We start from the raw sequence: 20134 nt of genomic DNA on the forward strand, positions 1-20134 counted from the left end.
GAGCACCACAATGGGCATGGATCTTGTGGCCACCCCCCGCCATCAGGCCCGGCCTCCTCGTCTGAGCTGGCCATGTCCACTCTCCCCTACTCCTGCCATTGCAGGGACAAGACTGGCACAGCCCCTGTGTAAGCTGGCATGCAGCAGGTGGGTTTGCCTTCTTCAGACATTTCTCTCCAGACAGAAATGGAGTGAAAATGGTGCTGGGAGAAACAGTGAGGCCTGTCCCAGGTGGGAGGACGCTGAGAGTCCTGAGCGGCTCCTCGGGGTTCCCGCCACTGCGGGGAATGAGGAGGATTTGTTTCCAACCTCACTTTGGGGTTTTTAGCAAACACCTTGTTGGCCACCCCACATATTTAAGGGTTACACTGGGCTGTCCCCAGCCTACAGCATCTGCCTGAGGGGCAGGAGGGTTGTTAAGAAGCACCAGGGGCAATGACATTTCTGTGCACCAACAGGTCTAATGCAGTGCTCCTACGCTTTCCCGAGGTCTGAGGCAAACCGGTCAGTAAATACATGGATTTGGGGATCTCTGGCAGGAGCCAGCAATGTCCAGAGCTGGGCCAGGCTGCAGGCTCACACCTTGGAGCGCTGATGGTGATGGAGGGCTTGAGTTGATGAATTTCACCCATTAGTCCTTGCACATGTGGAAGGGGGAAGAAGGTGAGGGTGGAGAGATTCATGAATAATTAAACTCTGAGACAGAAGAACATACATAATGCATGATAAATTAGTCCAAGTGCAGTGGAGGAAGCATGGGTAAAGTTTGTTTCGACAAGCAGAAAATGGGATGTGACAAGGTATTGATGCCATAACATCTGTTTGCTAAAATTTTTCATTTATTTATATAGATTTCCTCCCCCTCACAGTTAGGGGCCAGCCTAGAGTGGCACAGAAATCAGCAACTGAGATGAAAAACGAGTTTGGCTCCTGCTGGGTCCCAGTCCAGCACTCTCCCTGCCTGGGAGATCTTCCTCCCTGCTTAGTGCTCTTCTTCCCTTTCTGGTAATCTGATGCAATATTTCCTGCCCGGTCACTTGGGCTGTTGTCTGACTGCAGCTAAGGCGGGTAGGGTAATGCTCTTAATTCCATGGAAACAGAGAGGCCCATGTTGACTCACTTCAGCCTTTTCTGATCCCAGATTTCCTAAATGTTTTCTTTCTTCTAAACTGTATTTGCTGTTACAACATAAATTATTTATAAGATGTTACACTTGTTACAGATGGTAATGAGGCTGCCAAGCAGAGGGCATTGACTCTATACTGCAGTGTCAAAGTGATTTAAGGAGGGGTGTGTGTGTAAATAAAAACCCAGTCCCTTCCTTTTATTGAACAAACCCAGCAGATCTGTTCAAATTCACTTTTCCCATAAATAACACCAAAGGCCAAAAGCTGCATTATTAGACTTTCAGAGTTGCTTCATCTGAATCAGAGCTCTGAGCAGCATTGGTTTCTTTCTTTCTCCAGCTGTGAATCACTTAAGGTCTCCTTTCCTGTGTTAATGAATAAGTTAGGTGTCTGTCATGATAGATCACAGGACACCATACACAGAAGGTATTTATTACATGTACCTGCCACACAAAATCCCCAGCTTTGACAGAGCTGGTTTCATCCCTTTTGCTCTTGACAGACTGCTCATGGAGTAGTGCAGCAATCTGGAGCCAAGCACTGCAACACAAATTCTTGGATCTTGTCTCTCCTTCCACATTCTGCTCACTCCAAAGTAGCCTTCTCTCTCAAAGCAAGGGCCACTGGGTGCCGTGCCTGCTGACCTGTCTGCTCCAAGAGAGGGCATCTCACTTCTCACAGGGGCAGACAATTCACAGGGAAATAATTTTCTGTTGCTCTCTTGCAGTCTGGTTTTTCTTTACTCTAGAACCAATGCCTGTTTTCTGGTGCATACTGCACTTTGATTTTTCCATGTTTCTGGAGTCCCAATAAGTAGAGACTGCTTAGACTTGAGGTATGTTAAAAAATAGTCTGAGTTCTTCTGATTGTTTTACTGTTTTTCATAAATATGGTCTTTCATCACTCTTGCTAGAAAACATGACACTAAAGAAAGTCACAGCATCCTGCTGTCCCTTGTGATCAAAGTAGGTGTGAAGGGTTGAGTGTAAACCAGTTTTCTCCCAAAATTCAATACATTCTCTTTTAACACTGAGGTCCTCTATATATATTAAAAAAAAAAAAAAGTATTAAAGAACTGTGCAAATACTGAGCTTATAAAACATACAAAAGCAAAATACTGCTGTTAAATAGTTAAGTCTGCCAACCCCCTCACTGAGGACACACGGATGCCAGCTGTATGTCCAGGTGCTGGAAAAGATGGGGAAGAGGAAAGTAGCTTTTGATCTTGTGTTACAGAGAAGCCCAAAGCAGATTTAACAGCCTTAGCTCTAACTACAAAGATATGCTTCAGTTCCTTGAAGTGTCATAGGCTTCCTGCATGCTGCTGGGCTCTCCTAGTGAAAGAAAGTGATGTAGCTTTCCCAGAAAAAAACCACCCTAATTCACAAAGTTCACAAAGGACAAAGAGTGCTGAAGAGAATAAAAATGAGCTATGGCTAGGCAAAGCATAAGCACGCTATGGAAACTCCTCTCTGAGCAGAGTTCTGCTTGCTTTTCCTTATTTTTTTTTTTTTAATTTTTATTTTTTCTGTGTGTGTGTGTAGGGTTTTTCCCCTTCAGCTGTTGCAATGACTCACTGATTTGCATGGCCACTCTTGCTATGGATTCTGAAAAGCCTTGAGTATACAACTGGGTTGATAAAATTCCCTGTCAGCCATCTCTAATTCAGCTAGATTTTTTTTCTTTTTCTTCCTTCTCCCTCCTAGTGCCTTAATCTAGATGGGCCTTACCACTTTAAAACTAAAGTGGGACACAGGGATGTGAGAGAGAGAGAAAAGGAAAATTTCAGAACTCCCTGCCCTGTTCCAAATTAATTAGAGCCCAAACCACCTCAAATATGTGTAGAAAGCAGCTTAGCAAATGTTCTCCATTACTGCATTTAAATCCTGGAACTGAAGTTTATGATGAGTGATAAATTAAACCCTGCACCAGTGCCTTTCTGTGCAGTTTGACCTCAGTCCAAATACACAGGAGAAGAAAATGTATGTGCTCACCAGGATTTTAGCACAGTGTGCACAACTCCCAGCCTAAATAAACCCAATGCCTGCCACGGGGATGGGACACCAAGCACAACTGCCTGGCTGATTTTTGTCTTTTCAACTGTGTGAAAATGAAGAAGTTCCTGGAGGCAGGATGCTCTTGAAACCTGCTTGCCATGCCCCTCTTTTTTATGCCACTGGTGTGGGTCCTGGCCTGCTGCTGGCTTTGTGCTCTCCAGCTCCTGGAGGGAAGGGGGCTCCTCACCTCCTGTCAAGAGTCCCTTAGTTTCCTTAAGCCAGGTGCTCTGAGGATGTGTATTTCCAGCTTGGCTGCCTCTCTGCAGCCAAGACACTATTTTCTGAAGTTACTTGCCTGTTTCCAAGACCCAAGGCCCTACTTGAGGGAGCCCTCAACATGTACTCACCTTCAGGTTGGTGTGCGTTCCCTGCCCAGCACTGCCCTTCAATGGACAATATGGCAGCATACCAGGCTCCAAATGGAATTCTGTGTTTTCCAGAGATAGATCCCCAGCTGGAAGAAAATCCTGTGTGAATTGACATGGGTCTATGCCAATTTACATCAAAGGAAAATACAGATCATAAATGCTTGCACATGCAGCTTTTCAAGATCAGAGTACAAAGTCGATGCTGCTGAATTTGGTTAGGCTGTGCCTCTGTCCTGCCTGATTTTAGCATTGCGTGGCTTTTGAGGAGCCTCTTTTCCAGCTCCTCCAGTGTAACACAGCCTTCAGAGCTCTGGGGGAAACCTCTTTGGCTTGTTGTCCTCCAAGTAGCTCTATTACCGGCATGAAAGGAGAGGCTTCATAAGAAATTATGTAGAAAGAGACCTCTCTTTCTACATAAATATGTAGAAAGAGAGGTCTCATATAAATATGTAAAAATATATCCATATAAACCAGGAGGTTACAGGCAATAGCATATAAAAAGGAAAAACAGTTATTGTTAATGAAAGTAGTGCTGACCCTATTCTAATATCTATTCTAATTTCCAATCTTCATATTCTAATCTCTTTTTTCTTTATTGTTTGCTTTTTCATTAAGACCCCCTCCCCAATTCAAGGTGCAGTGTAGCTTTTTGCAAAGACTTAACCTTCTAAAGGGCTGTCTGCACTACAGACAATTTTGTCCTCCAATACATGTAGGTGAGGGTATGCAACACTAGTGGTGAAGACTGGGTGGTATTTACTTTTCTTTTGTGTCAGGAGACTGAAAGAAATGTTGCTGAGAACATGGGATTTCTCCAGGGCTGCCCTCAGATTGGGTGGCAACTCAACTTTGCAGATAAAGCACCTTGGTGCAAAATTTCTGCGGAAACAAATCCAAATAGTTTCAAACCCAGGAAGTCTAGGGGAGGTAAATGCAGCAAAGCAGTAAAATAGTGAGTATGCAGAGACCACCTGTACTTTTTCTCTGCTAAGATTTTGTGGCAAAAATGTGTCACCTGCTGTCAAAAATGTGTGCTCAGACTGATAACACATAGGCCTGGTCTTATTCAGACTGTTAATTTACAAGTAAAGACCTCCAAAGGCCTTTCTTGACTTGCTTTCATGCATAACTGTCAGAAATGCCTTGTCACCTTTAGGATTTGCTGTTAGATAACACATAGTAAGACTGATTTTATTTTTTTTTTTGACTGGCTTTTTTTGTTTTTCCAAGGAAAGGCAAGCCCTAACGATCCCGGGATGTCAGACAGCTCCTCTGTGAAGTGTTGTTGCACACTGGGATATTTTGCTGCTGCTGTAGGACTGGCAGGGTGAAATCAAGGGCTCCTCTGAATGGCAATGAAGTCCAGGACAAACACGTGGGGCTGAGAACAGGATGACTTCCCGCAGCCACTGCAGCAGGTCCAGCTCTGGAAAATAAAATAGGGATAAGGTTTTCACAGTCTCCACACTTCCCACCATGAACTGTCTTCAAGTAAAGCTAGGTTGTGTGAGCAATAATTCCCAGTGCCCCACAGAAAGCTAGGTCTGGTGTGGTACCCCTCTAGCAGCATGAATCCATGGCTCCAAATGCCCCTGTATTGCTTCCCAGCTCATGAGGCACCTGCCTGACTGATTCCTTTACCCTTGTCTGTGTTCAGAATAGCTGTGCACCTATTTTAGCCAAGTGCAAGCTGTTTTTCATGCAGGATGACTGTGTACAGCAGCACAGGCAGGGGAAGCTGGATTTTTGGAGAGCAGACCCTCGGCACAGGACAAAATGCTCGCCTGCACTCTGATGCTGATTTTCTCCTTTATTGGCTGCTCCTGAGGCTGCAGCCAGAGGAACGGTCTCCTGTGGAACGGCAGCTTTAGACAATTTTATTGGCTGATGAATCTGATCTTGCCTGGCCACCTTCCAGAAACACTGACTTGCCCGAGATGAGAGTGAGAGGAAGATTGCTCTCCCCGGGGCTCTAAAGCAGTTGTTTTGAGAGCAACGTAGCACCCATGCCTTGCTGCACGGTGAGTATAGAAGGACAGGTCCGTATAGCCACGTCTATATGTGTAAAGTGCTTTGTGATCTAATTGCTGACACAATTAAATGTGCGGCTCCTGTGGACTGTGTCTCGTTTGCTGCTTAATTATGTGAAAATGTACTTGGTAAATGACTTGCTGTCACAAAATGCTCGATTAACTGTTGCAATGATCTAAGTTAAAACACTGCGTTCGTGTCCTACTCTGGTTATTTCCTGTGCTGCAACACATTGATTTAAGCTTTTAGCCATGAGAGAGCAAAATGCAGCTGCAAGATGTTGATATTAAAATGTTTTCTTTGGTTTTATTATTTTTCTAGTGGAAACTCAAAAAAAATTAGCTGCTTGCTAATATTTGCTCAAGTCTTCTAAAAATTGCTGATTAATCTTGCCCTTTCTTTATTAAGGGTAACTTTTGTGAAGTTTGATGCTATGGATCATTTTGCAAGTTGTGCTTTGCCACAGAGCAAAAATAGGGCAGAGCAAAGGAAGGGAATGTTTTTAATGTAGCCCCCAAAGTGTGTGGTGCTTAAAGTGGCAGGATACTGCATTGCACCTGCATCAATTGCAAACAGCTCTACAGATAAATATTTCTGAAGAGCCCCCAAAAATATTTCTACGTAAGGAACTGGTTGGTCATCCATAAGGATGGTTGACCAGCAGCACTGGAACAGAATGAAGGAATGCAGCTTTTTAGACTGCAGCAGTCCTGTAATATACAAAGATGCAGCTAATCCTGAGAGTGCCTTGTACCTGCTGCTTCAAAAATGATACTAAATAACCAACATTCACTCTAACAACCTGCAGTGCCCCTTATACTGAGTGGAGTTTGAAAATGTGTATATTTGACAGTTTTGGGAAACAGCATTTTATCACTGTACTTGTTCAAAATATCTCTCTCTAATATTTCATAGGGGTTTTTTTAGGAGAGGTGGTGCACTAAGTGGGGTGTCAGTGTTTTCTTCAAACAGATCCCTACTGAACATAGTGCAAGGACAATACAGCTTCCTCAGAGTTAAGACAAAGTATTAAATTAATCTGAGTAAAGCTATACATAGTCCCCAAAGATTTCCCAGGCTTGAACTTTGTGTTCCCTTGGGCTGTAGCACAGCTGTTGATGGCAATGATGTTTTTCTTCATTCTTCTTCCTGAGGGCTAAGGAGGAACCTGAGCAGCTTCATGATTTGACTTGGCTGGAATAACTTTGCAGTACCATACTGGCCTGGGATGCAATGGGTTCCTTAGGGAGTCAGAAATGGATGGCATGGGGCTGCCTACAACCTCTTGGAATCACCTGCACCACAGCTGTCTTTCCAAGCGGTGTTGAAGTTACATTTTGAGTACTCTGGGAAGAGGATGGAGCAGGAGGACCAAGTTTTTAGCTGCAGGAGAGAAATGAACACTGATTTTCAGCTGTAGTTGTAAGGAGGAGTCTCCCCATTATGTCCAAGTGGGGAAGAGGGGAGGCCTCATTTGGTGGAATTCCATCTCTATTTCAGCTCAGAAGGAAATAACTTGTTGAACTGGCTCCCATGAGAAGTGGAATGGCAGTCCATGAAGTCACGTGGCCCTGTTACCAGCTGTGGTTGTGAGAGTGAAGTAGGACCTTGTGGTAATGAGAAATGATGCAGCGAATATGGTTTAGTATGACTTTTGTGCAATTGTGCCAGGTAGCACTGACAAACTTGGTCTCTGACTCTTCTAAAACATTTGTTTGGCCCTGAAAATAGTCTAAACTACATTTTACCTTTTCACTGTTTTTCTGCACCATTCCTATGCCTGTTCTTGCTTCCAAAGGAGCCATGAGAATCTGACATTCATACTCACTGGATTTCAAACATTCCTTCTAGAAATCACAGGCTCTGTCATGATATGGAAGACGAGGCTGTTTTATACCTAGTTTTAGAGATGTGTTTGTGATTTCCTGGGATTTTCTTGTGGAATCTGAATTATAGCTTATTTCAGGTTAAGATTTAAGTTTAATGAATGTAGTATAAAATGTAGTATTAACATACCAGCTCAGTACCTGCTCATGTTCCTGGAGAAGTTTTTTGTATTAATGCCAGACATGAATCTATGAAACTGCAATCTGTGGCAGTTGTAATACTGAAAAGGGAAATAAAAAGGGAGGAAACTGTGCGTGAAGATGTGAATTTTGCTAGTTTTAAATTTAAATGAAATGCATTGAAGGTAAGCCATGGTAGAAATAAAGCTTTGCCACTAAATAGGATGCAATTTGTTTGGAGTGGAATGAATTATTCTCTTGATTCTTCAAAGGGCTTTTTGAAACCCTGTTACTGATGTGCTGCTGGTGTGTTCCAGCAAAATAGTAACCATGAAAGAGCTGAATACAGGCTGCTTACTCCTTTTTGAGACTTTGGCATCACTCTACATGCCACAACAGGCAAAATGTTGGTGATTTCTGTCACTTTCAAGCCAAAGGTAGTAGTGGCCTCACTTTGGGCACTGGTAGAATGGACACCCAAGGAGTGCTCCTTGACCCTGATCTGTGTTGGTGGTCTGTGAGCAGTCCCAGGAAAGCAAGGGTGGCCCAGGGCCCTGTGGATGAGGATCAATCACATAGGATGAATTTCCCTTTCCTGGCATGGCCCTCAGCTTGTAGCAGTGGGAAGGCCATGACTGCAGCCAACCTCAAAACAGAATGGCAGATTCTGTTTTGCTGTTTCAGATTTCCTGTTCTGCTGCCAGTCTGGTGTGGTGCTTTGCACCCCATTTGCCTCCCTCAGCCTTGTAAATGTTGCAAGTTTCTTAGTGTTTTTGGAGTAGCTAAAAGGGCAATTCTAGAAATTTTACTTTGAGGGGAAACAACAGATAAAGAAAGAGGTGGTGACTAAAAATATAAAGCTTGTGATCTTTGTTAATGATTATATTTGGCAATTCTGTAGAAATGAAACCAAGAGAAAACTATGATTCTTTGACTTAAGAAAGCATTTATCTGGAAATGTTTTGTTTTTAGATTAAGACCTGAGTTAAGGAAGTGGAAATACATTGATTCATATTTTGGCATTTTAAAATAATTTCTATGCAATGCTCTTACAGCATATTCATTTAGAATGTGGACTTGCAAATTGCAGTAGTATTTTAAAACACTTGGAATTCAGAATGACATGTAAACTGTCTGCAGTGATTTTATTTTTATCTTTGTTGGGTTTGTTGGTTAGCTTGGATGTGAATTTGTATTTCTGTATATGTATATAAACATAATCCCAATTAACATGTATGTAAGTAGGAAGATGATAGGCAATATGCTTACATATATACCAGCATGTTATTGAGTCATAACATGAAATATTTACTCTCAATATCCATGTGTAATCCATGCTGTGCATTCATGCTAGGAGTAATAAGGCAAGAAACTGTTTATGCTCTGTGATACAGATAGCCAGATCAACAGTGGGAGTGAAAACTGGAATTGTTCTTTGGTTTCAATTACAGCCTGACAAATGGTGCATTCATTTTTCATTGTTAATAAATGGCCCATATGGCATCCTTCGATCACATGCTCTGCAGCTTCTGCAACAGTAAGGCATTTATTTTCAGGGAATACAGAATCTAATATTTGATCTGGGATTTCTGAGCAAAATACTGTCTTGGGTAAGGGAATGGACACTACTAGGAGAAGGTACCCTAGGTAGCTCAGAGTTTTCCAGTCTGAAGGCTTGGAGCATGCTGTACCCACCTCAGTGGCAGAGCCAGCAACCACCTCACGTTCCAAATCACACCAGTAAAACCAGGGAGGCTCTTTCCCCACAAAAAAACTCTATTCTTTCACAGAATATGTGAGGATGGCTTTTCCATGGTGCACAATCCAGAAGATTCCAGGATGCTTGGCATGCAGGGATAGATAAAAACGAACCAGAGAAAAAATGCAATGCAAAGCAAAATTAGAATTTCTTTGTGTGTGAGAAAAATGCATCATCAAAAAACCCACCAGCCTCACACACACATCCCTGGAATGAGGACAACCTATTTGCTTTTAATCATATTATTTATCATACCTTTTAGAAGCAAAACTGAAATCCATAGCCAGGACACCAGCTGGAGACATTCAGGAATATCTCCATGGAAATACCATCTTGGAAAGCAAAGCTTGCTTTGCTCATTATTATCTGCAGAGCACTGCAGTCTGGGAGAAAACAGGAGCTAGGCAACACCCTGTTTTCTACGCCCACAGTCTCAACAGAAGGATGGGTGCCTCTCTAGAGCAGCTCATGTCCTCCCTTATGGTGTAGCTCTTGTAGCCACTTTGACCTTAGTGGGCAGAAAGTGTTTGGGACCTTTCTGGGTGTTCCTACCAAAAATCATAATGATTATGCACAACTTGTGCCTTTAATGTAAACGGAAGTGTTTACAAAGCATACATTTTTTTACAATTTACAACATGTGGATGTACACTTCTACTTCCCCAAACACAAGAGGTTTCCTCCCCCACAGCATTCATGTGAACCTTCCAGGGATAAGGAGATGCAGGATGGATGCAGGGGGAAGGGAAAACCTGTTGGACTCTTCTTGGGAAAGTTTCATCAGTAAGACACCAACCTGTGGCCACTAGTATCTGCAACACTGTCAGCATCCCCAGAGTAGTTTCAGCTTCTGCTTTGGCAGTAGCAAATGGTAAAACTGCACAGACTCACTCACCCATGACCTTATATAAGCAAAGACTTGTGTCCCTTAACCTTTTGCAAAAGATGGACACAATATGAAAGGTTAAACCCCAAAGCAGATGGTGTATTTCTGTACCAAGCATCATGTCATGTTTTTGATGAAGTGTGTCCAAAAGACATTGCTCCTTTGGTGAAGAAACCATTAAAATGTGTAAATTTGTGGGAATCTTGGCTAAAATAGGCTCTCAAAATAGAGAGCTAGTACAAGGCACAAAGTTGAAAAAATTGGTCTCCACATAGGTAACTGAAATCGGGGGGAGGGTGGGGAGGAAGAGGATGTATAGGTTGTGTAATCATTTAATTTGCTGCTTTAGTGCTAATATATAAAATGCTTGCCCAGCATACCTGGCTTCTCTTTTCAGCTGGCTTCTTAGGAAGGATTTTTTGTGAGGAAAACACTCTATGTGGTGTTACAGGCCTGTAATTTTCAGGCTAGACTACAGAATGATTATATACTTGTTATTTTGTTTTCCCTTGAGAAAGCTCTGCAATGTTTCATAAATCCAGATGACTGTATAGGTTTTAGTGAATATGTAATTTTCCAGGTGGAATACATGCTGGTCAATACCTCTGTTCTTTGAAGAGGTGGTCACTAACACAAATGATGTCTGACAGGCTGTCCCTTACTGTGGAATGATCTGTCATCTCCTCAGGTTCTTGTAAATTGCTGTAACTTAAGATTAGGGTAAAATATTTAAAAGTTGTCAAAAGCAGCTTTAAAGCCTCTGACCTTCTAGATTTTAAAAGTGGTTTAGAGGCTTATGATGTTGAATCCTGTAATCACTTTCGAAATATTTTCCTAGTCTGTCTTCCTTGAATGAATAGAAATTTCTATTTCCTACAAGTAAAATGAGCCTAACTTTGGCCAAAAAGCATTGCTGATCATGAACTTGCTGAAATCTGCAAGGACTAGAATTTGGAATTGACTTGCTGAACTGATAAGATTTGTCAGGGACAGTCATGGGTAATTGCCTCAACCTTTGTAATATAAATGATTGTGCTTGAAAAAAAGCATAGTAGGAAAATGTATTTGTCTCAGGAAAGGAACAGTGAGCACTTGCCCTATGCAGGGCCAGGAACTGGACTCGATAATCTTTGTGGGTAACTTCCAACTCACGATATTCTATGATTCCATGATTCTGTGACTTAAATTATTTTCCAGAATCCATGATACAGGAGATGGGAAATTCCTCAAGGAGTTTTATCACAGCAGATTAGGTTTTTATATTAAATGTTCCTGTTTGGTCTGCAAACCAAACCTCATTCCTCTTGACCTTATTTATTATGGTAGACATCAAAGTTCAATATAAAAAAAGAGGAAGTATTTATTTAACTTCTTACCCCCTCTTTTATGGTACAAGGCTCTGTCTGGGCGGAAGAACAAAGATATGATGCATGAAAACATGAATGGTTTGTGTTCAAACTAATGTCCCATGTTGGCTCAAATATATGGGCATCACACTTTTTCTCCACCAGGGTGTCACAGAAATGCCATGAAGATCTTCTATGGAGGTGACTTCTACCTGAGAACCAAGGTAACAAACATGACCCAGTCAAGCGTGTGATAAATATAGACACCCTCTGCAGCAACTCGCACCAACACAAGCTCTGAGTTGCAAGGAAGACACGTGGCTTTGTCTCAGCAGTCAGTCCCTGCTTCATGCTGCAGTTAAGCTGCACTGGCTCCAGGTTATTGCATCTGTACCAGGCATTTGCATGGTCCCAGGAAAAGTCTTGTCTGTATGAAGTTTTGATAAAAGATGATTAGATTTCTGCAAAATGAAACTAAAAGGAAATTAACATTGAGTAATCTGGGAGAGGTCTTTCTATCCAGGCTTTATTAATGATTGTTTGCTTCTGTGGTTATTTACACATATTTACAGAGCCCAGAAGAACTATTCCTTGTTCTATTTTTGTCTCATAAAATTCCAAAGTATAGAACTGCCATTTAGGGATGAAAAGGTGTGATGTAATTTAACTATAGGCAAGGTGGCTTAGTTAACACTTACAGTCTGTTTTTAAGAGGTGGACTTAGGATATGAAATTTTGCCTTGTAGTAATTTTCAGTTTTTCTTTTACATCTTTCCTTTACCACTGTAGCAGTGGAAAAAGAGCTCATGTATTCTTTAGCTGACATGTGACCTTGCAGCTCCACAGTGGGACAGGGAGTGCTCTGTTCAAGAAAAATCAGTGTTTTGGGGGAAGGATTCAGCAAATTAACTGGGAGGTTATTTTTTCTAAAGACTGATTTATGCCAGTGGGGAGATCTTCATACACTGTGGAGCAGCACTGTGCTGATCTCAACAGAGCTACTTTGTTTGATGGGGGTTAAAAATCTGGTCCCAAGTGTCTGTGTTGATTCTCTTCTGCTGATGCAACTATCACCACTGTGCCTGGGGAAGGTTGTGCCTCTCTCTCTTCCTCCCCACTCTTTATGGCCTAGCAACCCTACAATGAACTGTTTGTCCCCTTTGTATTTTGAAGGTTATCCTTGCTCACGTGGTAAGCTGTGTCTGTGGCTTGGTATTGCTCCTTTTGTGAGCTTCGATGCCATGAGCTTGGCAGCAGAGACAGCACAGCAGACTGGATTTGCTGCAGCTTTAGTGCCTGGAGTGGGACCCTAGGGCCTGGTTAGCCCAGCTTAGCCCAGGCTACCATCTCACTGCTCACTCTGCCTCCACATGGCAAAGCTGTGCTTTTTTCCCTGCAGCAAGGCTTATCGGGGCAGTAGGAGTTATCCTGGGATGTACTTCCCTGCTGTGGCTTACCATGGTATATTGAACTGGTCTGCTTCTTACATGTGGGAGCAGGAAAAGCCTGTTTCAAAGACATGGTATGCTTGAGTAGTGCTCCTTCTGTGTTTGTAGGTTAGACAGAAGTCCCTGTGGGTCAGCTTTACATCTTCAGCTGTAAATGTAGGTCAGCTGGCTGCTATGCAGAGTGTTCCTTGTCCTTAAAAGCACAGGTCCTCACTCACAGCTTCACAGTACATTGCCTTTGCTGGTCTATTCTGCCAGCATAGTGAGGGGTGCAGCTGCTCTCCTGACACTGACAGTCCTGCCAGCAGGGGAGCAGAGTATTTATTGGTCCAGGTGAAGCAGATATGTAATGAGAGCCATTGCTGCTGTTTCTCACACTTTCCTTTAGTAATGAGATTGATATCAGGCCTGTTAATGAAATTAATTATCATAGGATGTGACAGTGCCTGTAAATCAAAGCAAGTCCTTCAGTTCTTCTGTGCCCAGGTCTGTTTATTCTGATACTAAACCTAAGATTTGCTTATTCCTGCATCCTAGAGAGTCCATCAGAGGTCTAAAATCAGTGAAAGATTCTCAGGAGCTCACAAGGAGCCAGTTGGGTTCAGTTACACTGTTGCTTCCTTCATAGCACACATTTGGTTTACATATCCCTGCCTGCAGGCTCTAATCTTAGCTATGACACTTAATATGCTTTGCATTTTTTTTAGCCTGGTTTCCTAGGAAGCTGAAGCTTATGCAATCCTTATGCAAAAGGAAAAGCCCTGAAAGGTTTCCTAAAAAGACAGCACAAATCAGCCAATGGGTTAATGAATCAGAAAACTCATTCTAGAAGTTGCACACAGAAGAAGGTGGCTGGTGTGAGCTTCTTTTGTCCGTGGCTGCAGGGACCCTCCAGCTGCTTGTAGAACCACAGCAGGGTATGACTGTGGCTCCGGATGACTTCCAGTGGTCTCTTTTGTCCTCAACCATTCTGTGATTCTGTTGTCCATGAAGCACTAACATTTCAGCAAAATTCAGCAGAGGGGGACAGCTCTCAAAGGCAAACAGGTTCTGACAACTTTGAGAGGAAGGCTGTGGCATGTGGCATGTGTGGGGCTATTTGCACGATTGTGCTTGGAATCACCAAGTTCATGATCCTCCAGAGCCTCTGGTGGTTGGAGGATACAGAAGGGAGAAAGAGGATACACTGGAGGAGAGACATATGGAAATACAAGACCTATTAGGTGGTCTGTGCAGAGATAAGTAGGCGCTGCATCAATGCACAGAATCTTTCTAGACTTGATCACTTCTGGCAGGAGACCTTGTTTGCAGAGTTTAGGGAAAAGGAGATGCAGATGTGGCTGAGGTAGTTAACCAGGAAAGCAGTGTGGTCCCTTTTGTGTATCTTATTGCTTTCAACAAAGCAAACTTGTGGGGACATCATTAGTGTGGCCAGCAAAGCAAGCATTATCTGTTTCTAATATTGTAATCCCTCTGCTCAATGATAGGTTGCCAAATTTCTCAGGGAAGAACGTCTTTTTAACAAACTCAAACTCCTAAAAAAATGAAACTAATTTCCCCCCAATATCTTTATTACTGAGACTTGATACACTACTGCTTTATTGAAATTAATTTATTTGGCTATCAGAATGAGTAAAACAAATTCAGGAAAAAATAAGAAAACTGTTTTTAAAAATTAAATATCTTGTATTTTTTAAAGAAAATATCACTGTATAGTAGATCATTGAGATTGTATGAGATTAAGTCAAATCCCAATAAAAATGTTTTGGTTTCAAGAGAAGTATGTTATTTCATCCTGCTCATGAATATTCAGTTCACTCTTTTTTTTTCTTTTTTTTTTCTTTTTTTTTAACTGCCTCCTCCTCCTTGAGCACAAACCAGAAATATATAACTCCACGTGGAAAACTGAAACACAAAATTCTACTGCAAAAATTCACTGCTAAATTGATGCCACTTTAATAAGCCATTTTCAGGGCTACTTCACTTAAAAGAAACTGTTAAGGACATCCTTAAGGTCATCCTGACCTGTTAGCTCTGCTGAGGCAAGCTGTCCTCAAAATAAGAGAAATTTCTAAAGCTTTGAAAAAGAACAACCTCAGACCAAGGTGCAGGACTTTCACATGGCATCATTTGGTGGGTGCTGCAAAAGCCAGCTGAGTTCCCCACCCAGTGGGTACCCAGCCCCATGGAAGGTGTCAAGGACATCTCTTGGTCACTTACAAGAACAAGTGCCATTTCAGCTTCATTCAACTGTAAGTAAATACATGGTGCTTACAGAGAAGTAAGTTACCTTTTTTCTGCAGCAGAGAATTGGGCCATTTTGAACTTTAAACAATTTTATTTCACAAAATTGCACAAGAATAAAATAGGGTTTCCTAAGGGAATCAATGTAGCATTGAATATATGGGGGGGGTCCCTTGCCCCCCCCATAAGAAACTAAAGATATTTTTAATTTGACAATATATGTAAAACCCCTTTAATTTTTTCCTCATTTCCTTAACCATAAATAGCAAATATGCAAGTCTAACTCTATGTATGTTAACAGTCATTTCCATGTGGTAAAGGAGGCCTTTCTGGTCAGATGTCAGAGTACTGGCCCAGGGAAATGACAAGAAAGTCTGATCAAGAGCCAGTGCTGAGAATGTATTGTCAGTCTGGTGGTGTGACAGGCTGCCCAGACTGCAGTGCAAGGCTGAGGCGAGCCTGTCCAGCTTGGCCCAGAGTTGACCCATCAAAAAATCATTGGCAGGATATGTGCAGCTTTCTACTTTGATGTTCCTTGTTCTGCCAGCCTAGGATTTGTTCATCCTTGTGTCCCTCGTGCTGCAGGGGGATGTGGTTTGCCCAGCTCACCAGCTTCCTCTGAAAAAGGCATTTCTGTCCTGGCCATGGCTGGATGCAGAGTAAGATTTATCTGAGCTGCCAGAGCTGAAATTACTGGAGACGTGTTTTTGTATTTCCAGGGAGAGTCCCATACAATGACTGTGTGTAGCAGCTGGACCACATCCCCAGAATCTCTGGAAGGGAGAAGAAAATGGCACCCTCCTGAAGAGAGGATGACTGGTTCTGTGTGCATAAGGATCAGTCAGATGCAACACAAAAGGGTTCAATGTAGGTTCAGACCCTCCTGAGCAAAGAAATACCAGAGTTCTTCCCTAGAAAGGGTCTGCAGAGAAATATTCCCCTAAAACTGCTTGGCTGGAAACACATTTGCTATTATAATCTACTAAATAGATGGGAACAAGATTTCATCAGGAGTTTTGATGATGCAGATTCAGAGCTGCAATCAGACTGTGACCTAACCAAATCATGTCTTCTTTGACTCCTATAGTAACTACCTGAGGTTGATTGCCTTTTGTTACAGAAGTCTATTTGGGCAGCAGTGAGCATGAGCAGGGAATAGATGTTCAGTAAGCAGTTTCCTCAGAGGGGAAAAGGCTTTTTCCTCTGGCTGCTATAATGTCTTGAATGGTGATGGGGAAGGTGCCTGAGCTTTTATCATTACTTTAAATACATACATAGAGCAGGAACTGGGAGGAGAAAGGAATGCTTTAGCACTGCCTGCTTTTCTGTCAGCTGAGGGTCAGGCTGCCAGCAGTGAATGCTGACAGCAGCTGTTTTAAATCACTCTGTCAATGTTTTGAAGGTGGGGGGGAATGTGCTTTTGGAGGCAGGGCAGTGACCTGGAAGGAAGCAGCAAAAGCACTGGCAGAAGATGACCTGTGGGTCTAGGGAAGCAGAAGGTGGTTGCTGGGCCAAAGCCGTCTGGCTCAGCTGAAGATGGGTGCAAGAAGAAAATGAGGTGTTTCTACCTGGTCACTTCTCTGTGTACGATGTAACAAGAGCAGGGAGTGCTCCTCAGGCATTTGAACCAGCTGAGCTGTACCATGGAGAAAAAAGGCAGGTGCAGCTGGTTTTTGGAGTATTCTCACCAAAGACTGCAGTCTGGGACCTGTCTGTCTTGCCTCCTGCCAATGTGCTAGGAGGAGATCCTTTCCCCTGCTACCTGCCTGCAACCTGTGGATATTGGCATTGTACGTTGCTGTGAGAGGATGCTGTGTAAGAACACTCAGATTGCTTCCCTTGGCTGTTTCTGGGTACCAGGAGCAAAATAACTGCTTTACATAATCCCCAAATGTGGGCTTAATTAGCTTGCCTTACAAGAACAACATGGCCAGAGGGGCAACAGTGTCTGGAGGTTGTGCTGCTGGTGGTGCTTGATTTACCTTGCCCAGCTCTGCAGCCTGCTGTGGGTTCTCTTATCAGAGGCTGTGCTGCCTGAGAGTCACCACTGGGGGTGGAGGATAAGCAGATAAATGTAATCTTTACATGAAGGGGGTTAATCAATCACTGAAACAACTTACCACTGCTTGTGAGGGACCCTTCTCCTTTTACAATAGCTAAATAAAGATGATGTATGGGTTTTTAAAAATAAAAAATAAATATGTATAAGTGAGTTTAGTGATGTTTTCTGCCTTGCTCCAAACAAAAAACCAGACTGACCAATGATGATTTCTGGCCTCACAAAAATGACTCTATAAATAATTTATAGAGTTCTAATGAATATTAGAAGTTACAATTAATTTTCTCTTGAAATATGTGTAGTCTTATGTCTGGATCCTTCTTTTGATACACAAATAGATTTCATAACAAGTTGATTCCTCACAGTGGGTGACCTTCGTTTATTCTGGCATAAAACAACTAGTATTTTTCCAAGCGTTCCATAATCTTACAGAATTTAGAATGAGAAGCTGAAGGGAAGTCTTGGAGCCCAGAACTGCTAAAGAACTGAGGACTCAATGTGAAAAAATTTTATCCTTAACGTTAGCAGAGTTGAGCACAACCAAACATGAATTGCAGAAGGATCAGAATTTATGAAAATTAGCAGACTTTGAGTACGAAGCCAAAATCCACTGAAGAGTCTGGAGTGTCTTCCTGAGGAAGCATTTCACCATGTTTTAGGCCCATTTGGGTCTCTTGCTTCTTTTCCATACACCTGCTCATTGCTCCCAGGTGTGGTAGGCAGTGGAAAGAGCTATTTTGCCAGATCATAAGCTATATTTTGCCAGGATGTATCTTCACGTAGGTTACTAGTGATTTCCAGGAGGCAGCTCACCAGAGTAGTTGGATCTGAGTTTTTTTGTCCTTTTGGTGTGTGCAGCTGGTGCTTTTCACATACCTCAGCAAATGTGGGATTGGAACCAGGCTCTGCTTTGGAGGGGACTGACACAGGAAGGAAGGCTGCCTGCAGTGCCAGTACACCCTGCAAAAGGAGCAGGAGGGCCAAAGGCATCAAATTTTAGGACTGGATAAGACGCCCAGTCAGGAGCACAATTATTCATGGCCTTGGCTCTGCTGTATTTGTAGTCAAGGAATTTTTATAAACACTTTATTCATGGTTAAGTGTGTTGTCTTGTTAGTGACATCCGTATGTCATATCCAAAGTAAAGGAACTTTATCAGGAGCTCTGTAAATTAAACTGCTACTTCAGACTTTTTTTCCAGTGGCTGTGAATTCCTTGGAGATGCTTTGTTTTGTTAACAAGAGGAGTGTGTGCTCTGCAGGAAGCCAAGAAGAAATAGGTTATGATTTCCAGAGGATAGGATTTCAAAAGCCCTTGCAGCTGCTAAGGTAGAGTTTTCTGCTTAGGCCTTGCAAGTGCTGTGCTTGCCAGGTTGGCCCCTGGCCTAGGAATGTCAAACATGAGTTCTCACCCACTCATTTTTTGTGTTGTGGTTTCCTGGGGTGTCCACAGAGGGAACACATGACTCTGTGCTCAGACACTGGTCCCAGTAAAGGTGCAAATATGCAAATTTAGGCCTACTGTGAGCTTTTTGCAAAAACTCTTATAAGCTCACCAAACAGAACTCTCAAGTGCTAGAAGGATGAATTATTCTACTTAAATGATTTCCAATTACTTCAGGATTTAAGCCAGGCATAGATAAAGCTAGCAATGTAGTGAAGTAAATTCAGATAAATTGAGTTCAGTTATTTTTAATTTGGGCAGCTGAGCCCTTCTCGTCTATCAAATGAAACACAATCCTTTCTTTAGTTGTTTCTGGACATGCCTAGAAGCACTAATATTTTTGCAGCTTGATTTTTAGCTTCTTTTCACCTCATATTCCCTCTGCTTTGAAGAACAATGTACCCTTAGCCATGACATTTAAACTTGCAACCCTCTTCTTAGGCCTCACATTAGAAATGTTTTTATTAGATAATATTTCTCAGTGTCATAGTTTATTTGACAAAGTAAAAACTCCTCATGATAGACTATAATCTCAGCCCTGGTGTGACAGTGTGTGCTCCGTGGCCCTGTGCAGGGTCTGTGGTGGGAATGAAAGGATAGTTGGCCGCAATTCTCAGCAATGCTGAGATTGCAACTGAGATACTAGTTACTCACAGAAGAGAGGATCCTGCCATGGAGGTTTTATCACTGTTCTCAGTACTTACCCAGGATTGAAGAGCAATGAATGCAAATAATACTGTTATTTCTGTTTACCTTTCCCTTACATATTGCCTTTGCTCTTCAGAGGTTTTTCTCTTCACTGGTTTTGTTTGTTTGCTTTCTCCTCTGTACTCCCAGGAAGCTGTAAGCTCTTACAGGGCAGTGAGGGTTTAAAGCTTAGTGAAATCAGGTCTCAGACATGTTCATCTCAAAGACCTGTTCTGCAATGTTGTGACTCTCCCTAGTGCCAGTAGGAGTCACACACCTCAGGTCTGGCATATTGTTTTGAAAATACTGGAGCAGATTTAGTCATTTAAGACATAATATATTTCCTTAATTTTTTGGATAATTTCCATTTCTGAAAAACGTGCTAATTTCTGTGCATATAAGCACTTCCTATGGAGAGCAGCAGAAAGAAGCAATTTCTTGTAGTTATTTTGTCAGGGCTATAAGTGAATGAGTCTCATTCCGAAAAAAAAAAAAAAAAAAAAAAAAAAAAAAAAAAAAAACACAAGACAATTGAAAATCAGCTAAACAATTCGAATATTTGACTCGATGCCGCAAAAAATTCAGGGAAGAGGGGGGAAAAAAAATCTTATCACAATATACCTCAAATCTTCTTGACCAGTATATCCTTTCTTATCAGGCATTATTAATTTAC

At 42.2% G+C, this 20134-nt stretch overlaps 1 protein-coding gene across 1 annotated transcript in view; it reads left to right on the forward strand.

Moving 5' to 3' along the window:
• Nucleotides 1–5460: 5460 nt before the first annotated feature.
• OSBPL5 (oxysterol binding protein like 5) overlaps nt 5461–20134 on the forward strand; it is a 181394-nt gene continuing 166720 nt past the window's right edge. Inside the window, exon 1 of the mRNA XM_015630224.3 lies at nt 5461–5573. Coding sequence (XP_015485710.1) covers nt 5559–5573 — 15 coding nt within the window. The 5' untranslated portion in view covers nt 5461–5558. The remainder of the gene's footprint in view (nt 5574–20134) is intronic.

This window comes from Parus major, chromosome 5 (genome assembly GCF_001522545.3).
Source record: "Parus major isolate Abel chromosome 5, Parus_major1.1, whole genome shotgun sequence".
In the NCBI taxonomy this organism is placed as follows: Eukaryota; Metazoa; Chordata; class Aves; order Passeriformes; family Paridae; genus Parus; species Parus major.